The sequence below is a fragment of the Salmo trutta genome, chromosome 14 (assembly GCF_901001165.1).
Source record: "Salmo trutta chromosome 14, fSalTru1.1, whole genome shotgun sequence".
In the NCBI taxonomy this organism is placed as follows: Eukaryota; Metazoa; Chordata; class Actinopteri; order Salmoniformes; family Salmonidae; genus Salmo; species Salmo trutta.
The window spans coordinates 33,351,250-33,360,736 of record NC_042970.1 but is presented as its reverse complement, the minus strand read 5'-3'; the positions used below and the strand labels follow the sequence as shown (position 1 = coordinate 33,360,736).

General features: G+C 41.2%; 1 protein-coding gene across 1 annotated transcript; it reads left to right on the top strand.

Moving 5' to 3' along the window:
* Nucleotides 1–2,159: 2,159 nt before the first annotated feature.
* Nucleotides 2,160–6,760, top strand: LOC115207874 (PAK4-inhibitor inka1). The gene is made up of 3 exons (XM_029775403.1): nt 2,160–2,310; nt 2,412–2,449; nt 5,655–6,760. The coding sequence occupies exons 2-3, from the start codon at nt 2,447–2,449 to the stop codon at nt 6,621–6,623; spliced, it is 972 nt and encodes a 323-aa protein (XP_029631263.1). The 5' UTR covers nt 2,160–2,310; nt 2,412–2,446; the 3' UTR covers nt 6,624–6,760.
* Nucleotides 6,761–9,487: the final 2,727 nt, after the last annotated feature.

Here is a 9,487-nt window from a genome sequence, read left to right as displayed (position 1 = left end):
TGCAAATGGGTACTGAAGACACATTGACAGTGATGATAATCTCCTGCTCAGTGGCATTCTGTACAGTACAGCATCTATCTCACTAGATGGCGACATATGTGGACCTATACAATTCTATTCCTGTGGCAACCTTCAGGTGCTATAATTTTCAAATATTTCATTAATCTGTCATTTCAGTAATGATTTCTGTACAATATACTTAAAGGGGCAATCTGCAGTTGCTACATTCATTGCTACGTAAATTAATTACATGTGCCCATTGATTCTTGAAGAATATAACTTAGAAATTCTTCATGAGCTTAGTGCAACCGTTGTACCCCATCAAAACCCAAAATATAAGCTTGTTTTACTCCAATGTTTGTAAACAAAGGACATGTAAACTAACACTATATAGCCTGAAAACATGGTTAAAACTATCATTTGAATATCATGGATGGTCAGTCCTTGCATAGCTCTGTCTATGAATTTGAGAGTGGTTACATTTCTCCAGCACCATCCCTTAGCTTTTAACTGAAACAGGGGCATGGAAAATTATTTGTTATTGTTTCAACTTGGCGCTTTAAAGCACTTACATGTATGGCATTTAATGTACTTATACTGTAGATGCCATTCTGCTGGAGTCTCCACAATATAGGGCAAATTTGAAAATGTTTTCAGGTCCGATTTCATTTTGACCAGTCCGTTTGCTGGCATACCGTAAAATATTTGCAATCCTTCAAGTAAAAATCATCAGCAAGAGCACAATGCAGCCTCACATATTTTTAAGATTTAACTGTTTCCCATTTGGATTGCTGGTTCCGCAAGGTTCTCCCAGAGACTAATCCTTGTGACTAATTGAACTCATGTGACCTCAGAGACCAACCTGGACTCAGGCATAGATGTAACATAGTAAATGTAAATCTGGGACACTCTAATTAGTATGATATGTTATGTTTCATATAGTGTGTATTAATTTGTGGATGTTCATCATCCATTTCAAATTATATGTTACGAATTGCAATTCGTATGATATGTTATAAAATGCAATTCGTAAAATGAGCAAAACGTATGATATGTAACGAATTCAAATTTGTTGTGGCTACCGTTAGCTAGGTGGCTAACGCTAATGTTAGCTAGGCTAGGGGGTTATGGGTTAGAGTTAAGGTTAGGAGTTAGGTTAAAGGGTTTGCTAACATGCTAAGTAGTTGCAAAGTATCTAAAAGGTAGCAAGTAGTTGCAAAGTGGATAATTAGCTGAAGTTGTCCGTGATGAGATTCCAACACACAACCTTTGGGTTGCTAGATGTTCTCTTTATACACCCAACCCAACTAACAACCCAACTTTTGTTTTTGCCTGACGTAACCTTGTGTCTTATGTAACTATATCAAACGTATCCTATCTACAAATTTTTGTGTCCTGGATTTACGTTTACTTTGTCATGTCTAGTCTATGAGACCAGGCTGCAGAGATGCCTAAAGCATTTCTGGTGTACATTTATCCTCCTGAGACCCAGCAATTAATTTTTGTGTTCTGTAGTGGACATCAGTTCTTGGTCCGTATCTCTGAGGCCATAAAAGCCACTGTATTAAGTCATGTTTTCCCTTTGAGAGGACATTCTGGGCTTTTCAATGGTATCACATGTGCAGGGGTGTGACCTTGACAACTTTATCTGGCTATTAAAAAAATGGCTGCCATCAAAATTAGCACATTCATTTTCATTTTCATGAGTTTGATATTCAAATTATTTCTAGTAAGTGAATATCTCAGGAATAGTTAAGTGAGTTGTCAGAACTGTGTAATATTTTTTCAACAGCTTTTCAACAGATAATTATAGTAGCCTATGCCCCAGGGATAAAATAAATAAAAACGGCATGTTAAGTACAAAAAAAGAACACAAATATTTGCACACATCTGTCATGTATTTAATATTGTGTATTATTAAATACATAGCTCTATGAAAGGCTACATTTTTATGACCAAGTTGGTCATAAATATGCAATTTATGCCACCGATGACTATCTGAATCTATTTCTATTCAGTCCAGCGCATGATACAGCATGTCCAGATGTGCATAGTAAAGAGGTGATGATTTGTTAATTCACTTGCTCAGATCTCAAACTCGGATTGGCTGCTTCAGAGATGCAACGCTCTAACTGGCTGGAGAGCGCATGCTGGAAAAGAACCGAATCAGACAAAATCACTCCACTTCACAGTGCGCCTTCAGTCCCGAGGATTCATACCAAGAGCTGTGCGCAAAATTGACTTACTTATGGGAACATATCAAGCCTTTATGGATTCATGTCAAACTGGATGCAACGTGCCATATCAAATGTGAGTATTAACAGACTAGCTACAATTAAAATGGATTTTGCTCTTACTGTATTTTAGACAAAAACTTGCAGGAATTGATCTCCTCCTATGTTCTCTTTTAGGAGTTAATTGTGACGATCACTCTGAAATAAATAAAATGGTAAGTATTTTTACATTCTGTAACCTAAGCATACATTAGATTGCCAAGCAATACAGTACAGTAGTGGGAAATGGCATTGAAATGGGTTTATGCACAGTCTGCTGAAATTGTAATTGTGCGTAAAATGGCAATGAATTAGATCAACTATAGGCCTACCATATTTAAAATTAAATAGGTCAATTGTATTTCAAGATACTAAATGAAATGTCAGTCCCTGAAATGATGGGGTATTCCACCAGCATATAAGGGCAACATCTGCAGGGCAACAATGCTCTGTGCAAAGACGGCGTTATCACGCATAATGTCTGACTAGATACCCAGATGCATCTGCAGAGGGATGCTATCCACTGTAAGCTATGCCATGAGTCGGGTAAACAAACACATGGCAGTTAGTTAATGTGCTCTATATCTATGAGCCAGATGGGTGTCTAATGTGTTAGATATACTTTTCATTTTCACTGTACGAAAGGGCATCATCATTTCCTGTACTTGTAAAGGGTATTTTCCTTTGTGGAGGTCTACAGTATCTCTTGAAACTATAGATCTGATTTTACCACTTCGTCCATTTTGGCAACAAAAAAACAGTCCCTGCAGGAAGGTTATTATAGCTAAATTATAATGTTTTATATAAGTCAGACTTTTATAAGCAATTTCTGTCTGTTGTGTCTGAGTGTACCACACAACCTGTGTTGTGTCTGAGTGTACCACACAACCTGTGTTGTGTCTGAGTGTACCACACAACCTGTGTTGTGTCTGAGTGTACCACACAACCTATGTTGTGTCTGAGTGTACCACACAACCTGTGTTGTGTCTGAGTGTACCACACAACCTGTGTTGTGTCTGCATTCTCAAGTTCCCGCTCTATCTAACATTGTTGTGATGAAAGCAAACAGAGGCAGAAGGTCTTAGCACAGGGCCAAATGCTTCAGTGGACTATAGAGGCGTTCGGGCTGTTAACCACTGCGTGACAGGGCATAGGGTCACACACACTGACAGAACAGGAAAGAGAGGACTATGGGGTGAACAGGACTGTTCATTCACTGGATGTGACCTCTATGGTCAGACATAAATCTGTGTCTCAGAGGGCTCCATGTTTCTCCTCCTCTGGTCTGCTAAACATTTCTCACCTCACTGTCAGATCAGTCCCCCATAAAGGTATGGAAGGTAAAGGTACAGTGGCCATGTCCGAAATACCCCTACTAGTGTACTACATACTTAAACTGCATACTATTTACTCATCGTCACATACTATTTAGGACATACTGTTTAGTCAAAAGTATGCAGTATTCCATGGCTGCAACGCAGTAGCAGCTCCTGATTGGCTGAGTAGGTGTGGCGGGGCTGAATGCAGGTGGTATTTAGTTTAAAAGCTCTGACTAAGCCCAAAAGAACAAGAAACACTTTTCAGTAAGAAAACAGAAAGATGTCAAGATTTCAAAGATGTAGCCTATGATGCAATACTCCTGATCATTTTAAGGAGAACAAAAACTACTTAGCCTACATTTGAACACCACCGCAGAAGCTTCGAGCATTTTCACAATTAAGTATCTTAGTTTTGTTGTTGTCTACTTGAATAGAACTAGGGCCTATCACTCGCAGCCCAACTCTTCCAGTGCGTTGTGGAAAAGTCTGCATGGGATTTTACTAGATGAAGAGCTGAAATGAGTATATCATTCTGGCATTTAAACCATACAATTATTTTTCGAATTGTCGCATACTATTTGAATGCGTTGTGCGTGATTGCGTTGTTTCCCGCTATTCGTTCAATTCGGTAGCGAATCCCCATATCTAATTGATCAGCTGTTGTCAAGGCCAAAATTAGTATGACATCCGGACATTTAAAGTATAATACATTTTCGAAATTTTTGGAAACTTAGTATTGTAATGCTATTTGGTACTGTCGAAAGGTATTATCCCTGTCATGAAAGGACTTAATGGATCCTCTCAATGTTTTATTTTGAAGTAAGTTAACATTTCTGTCAGGACAACATGATTTACTCTTCTATCCCTCTTTTTGAAGTATCAGTTTGTGTGGGTTTTGTAGGCCACCTTTTTCAATCAGAGGTAATGTCGTACGTACGTGGTTCTTTTGAGTGTGGACGCTGCTCACTGGTTGGTTTGGACCAATCAGAGTTGGTCCCTGTGAATCAAAGGGAGAGGAAATGAGACTTTGTGCTCTTTAGTGTGTCACAGCTGACTTCCATATGCAGGCATCCCTCACTCTTAAAGAGACACACACAGTTATACCTACATCCTGTGCCAGAGAAGCCTCAATCCCCTGCAGATCACCCTTTGAGCAAGGATCATCAATGAGATTCAGCCACTATTTTTCATGAGCGGATGGTCAGGAGGCCTGAACATAATTACAAATCATTTGTAGACTGCAAATTGACTGCAAGAAGCCCAAACATATATAATATTTGACTAAAACATAATTCAAACCATGCTAACAGTTATATATGATCACATATATCTCTCTATTATGCGTGGGAATACTTTGGAACAGATTTCCAAAATTTAAATCACTTGGAGTTGATTTGCTGGTGTTTTTAAAGTCTTTTATGTCCAACAATAAAATGAAACTTTTTGTTGTTGTTGCTAAAACAACTTGGAGTGGGTGGATCCATATGAAAACTGGTCAAGTGTGGTGTGATAGTTATGTATCTGAGAAGGGTGCAGGACAGTTGGAGCAGGGCAGGTAGAGCAGGACAGGTAGAGCAGGACAGGTAGAGCAGGACAGGTAGAGCAGGACAGTTTGAGCATGGGTGTTGTTTACCGCTCAAATGGATGTTTGAGGGGAGTATTTACGTCCGTTTGGCAGTGTGAGTTCAAGTTTACAAAAGAGGCGTAGCTCTTCCAGACAGTCGAAACTTATCAGGAGTCACCCACTCTTCAAGTCTGAGCCTGCCCTACAGAGCTGGTCTCCACTATAGCCACCAACAAATGCAGTCTGTTTATTAGAAACAGTTCAGCTCAGACTTTATTAAGAATGTTCGGTCTATCAAACATCTGCAGCAGGCTGGACTTTATTTAGACATACAACATGCGTTGTGTGATTTTGTATTCACGGGCTTAATAGAAAATCTTTGTTACCACAAAATAATAGCACTCAACCACTGACTGTGTTTTCTTTATCTAAACATAGTAATGTGTCAAAGTGTGTGTGTACCAGCCTACGTCTGACTCCATCCCTTGTCCCTCCCAGCTGTGTCTGCGTGACTCTGGAGATTGCCTGCGGGACCAGATGCACTACATGATGAGGTCCCTGCAGGACCTGAAGCACCTGAGAAGGACCTGCCCTGCTGCTGCCCCTGCCATCACCCCTGCCCCCACCCTGGTCCACCGCTCTGCAGTGGCACGAGCCTGCTATCAGAGGGCACTGCAGCGGGAGCGCCGTACCCGCCTGCGCATCTCTGACGCCAGTACGGCCAGCACCTACGACTCAGCCTGCTGTCTGGCCAGTCCTCTGGAGGAGGATGAGGATGCAGGCAGCCGGCTGGGTCTGGGCCTTGGCCTGGGTCTTACCTCCCCCAGCAGTGAGAAGAGTCTGGAGTTTGACTCTGGCTACTCTGAGGCCTCCTGGCAGGACGAGGCCGTGGTGCTCAGGAGGACCAGGAACGTACGGGTTTCCTCCTCCGCCTGCCTCCGAACCAACCAGGCTCCCAGTGGCCTGGTCCGGCCCAAATCCACATCAGACGCCTGCCTGGAGAGGTGGACCTCATTCGAGGCCAGCGACCCAGACGACTGGACCACGTCACTGCTGACGCGGGGACGGAACAGACAGCCTCTGGTACTGGGGGACAACAGCTTTGCTGACCTCATACAGAACTGGATGGACCTACCGGACTGCCCTGAACCAGCAGAACTGAAGCCCATCTCTGGCTTCTTGGTCAACATGAGGCGGAAAATAGCTGGGATGTCAAAGAGTGTAGAGGGGAGGGTGAGGATGAGGTCCTCAGACTCTTCTTCACATGTGAGTCGGACAGCCATGGCCCCCAAACGACTCTCCTGCCCCCTAGGGGTGCAGGCCCCTGCCCCACGCCAGTCCCCCTTCTTCCACCAGTCCCACTCTGGCCTGCATGAACTAGACACAGACTTCTATCAGTTCACTGCCCTCATGAAGACTGGCAGCAGACAGCCTATTATCTGTAATGACATCATCAGCTACATCTGACACCAGGTCAGCCCCTAACAGACACTCATTCTAAGCAATGGACAATCCCCAAAGTCACTATTTTTATACGATAAATGTTATCACTATGTTCTGACTGTATACTGCCAAAAATAAAACATATTATTTGAGATTGGAAATATTTGTTGTGTCAATGACATATTAAACTATAAGATACAGGCTTTACAGTTGCTGAATACCAGTCAGAAGGAGGTATCAGAATGAATGGAGAGCTAGTCAAAGTGAGGCCAGAGTATTTAGCCTGCTGTAGTCACCGGAGATGAACTCATGTCAGTCAGAGTGAGAGGCCCTTCACTACTCACTGCTCACTACTCACTGCACACACATGATCAAAGAAATATTTGACTACCTGCTGTGGGAAAAGGAACACAAAGTAGGGTTTAATTATGTTGTTAATTAGAAACATATAGAAACTCAAGGCAAATAGCGTAGAGAGTGGTGGGAATCATGCAAGCTTGAGAAGATAACCCATTTGGACCGTTTAGTCACCAGACCACTGTTTATTTAAAGCAGTTTTTATCGTTCAAGTTATGTAACAATTGAATGAGAAAATGAAAGTCCAAAGTTATCACAAAGATATCTTTACAAACGTTGGAATGCATTATATTTTCCCAGGCCTCTTTCGTCTCATTTAATCCCCCAGTGTCTTCAGAAAGTATTGACATCCCTTGACTTTTTCCACATTTTATTGTGTTAGAACCTTTTCTGTGAGATTTTGTGTCACTGGCCTAAACAATACCTCATAATGTCGAAGTGGAATTGTGTTTTTAGATTTTTTTTTTATTAAATAAAAATGAAAAGCTGAAATATCTTCAGTCAATAAGTATTCAACCCCTTTATTATGGAAAGCTTAAATACGTTCAGGAGTAAAACTGTGCTTAACAACTCACATAATAAGTTACATGGACTCACTCTGTGTGCAATACTAGTGTTTAACATGATTTCTTTAATGACTACCTCATCTCTATACTCAACACATAAGGTCACTCAGTCGAGTAGTACTGCACATTTTAAACACAAATTCAACCACAAAGACCAGGGATGTTTTCCAATGCCTTGTAAAGACATGACAATAAACTAAAACACAAGGTCAAATATACACTGGAGTTGCTTACCAAAATGACATTGAATGTTCCTGAGTGGCATAGTTAAACAGCTCTTAGAGATTTACAGAGAAAAACTCAGAGCTGTAATTGCTGCCAAAGGTGATTTTAACACTTTTCTCCAGGTCGCAGTTGTAAATGAGAACTTGTTCTCAACTGGCCTACCTGATTAAATAAAGGTGAAATAAAAAATCTTTCATACTTTTTTTTGTGTAGATCGCTGACAACGAATGACAATTAAATCTATTTTTAATCCCACATTGTAACACAACAAAATGTGGAAAAAGTCAAGGGGTGTGAATACTTTCTGAAGGGATTGTATGTAACTCAGTAGGTTGAAACACATTGTTCTCACAAGTCCCTGTTTCACTCCTCTATATTACCCTACAAGGACTGAATATATTAGAAATTCTGAATATATCCCAGGGAGAATAAAGAGGGTGACCAAGTTATTTACAGACTATGGAAAGAGAAAGGCTGTATCAACACAAAAATCTCCGCCTGCCTGCCTGCCCTAGCCCCAGCTACACGTGTCTTATGAGCTAATGTCCCATGTGTCCCAACAGAGCAATGTGAGGAGAAGGTAAGCAGAGCAGCTGTGTTCAGATGGAGCAGAAGTTTACTTTTCTCCTTATCGCTCGCTTTAGGGCTCTCACTAACAAACTTACAGCCCGCTGCCTCATTTAAGCAGCTCTAATACTCACTTGGCTGCTGGACTCACAGGTGGTGCCCACTCATCCACACTCATTGGCTAACGGAGGGTACCATTTGTTTGCACTCATTCAGTACAGGTTACAGACAGAGAGGAAATCTACGCCAAAATAAGATATAGATTAATTTATGGTTTTCTCTAATTATTATGTCCAGTTTCAGGATACAAGTACACTGATAGCATTAAGAAGTAATGAGGGAAAGAGTTTCCAGAGTAGAATCTCACACATTCTCCCAGAGTTTCATAGGGGCATCCAGCATCACCAATCATGTGTGATATGGAGGACCCTGGGAGGACTCGTTTATCTTTGCCTGTTTATCTAGGTCTTCTACCGGAAAGCTAGCCAGGCTCATTCTAACTGAGGCAGCTGTGATGAAGTGAACCCTTATCCTCTGATGTCGTAAGTTTACACATTGAAAAAAAGGAAGGAAAAATGTGTGATGGCTGAGAAAATGTGTATCTTTTTATAGAAACACGTTCAACAAAGAACAGACTGGATGAGAGGGGTTTGTCTAGTATTTTAAGAAATTAGGGTTTTCACTTAGGAGTTTGTATGGAAGTATTCTGAATGTGTATTGCGTTTTTAAATATTAGGTGCCCCGGCTACTAAGTGCATCAATCTACCTACTACGCTAGGAATAATTAATGGAGGGATAAGTGATAGAGCTGAAGCTATAGAGTTGTGGAGCAAGCAACTTTTACTCAGCCTACTTTACACCAACATACAGTCCCCAAAAAGTTTTTCTTTGTTCATCCACTTGACTTGTTGTATAGATCATAGTTTGAGTAGGTAGATGTAGAGGTTTTATGTTTTTGAGGATTTTGAACAAAATATATTCTATGTGGTAGCTGTAATAGTATGTGGTGGCAGTAGTAGTGTGTGGTGGCTGTAGTAGTATGTGGTAGCTGCAGTAGTAGGTGGTAGCTGTAGTAGTATGTGGTGGCTGTAGTAGTATGTGGTGGCTGTAGTAGTATGTGGTGGCTGTAATAGTATGTGGTGGTATTTGTAGTAGTATGTGGTGGCTGTAGTA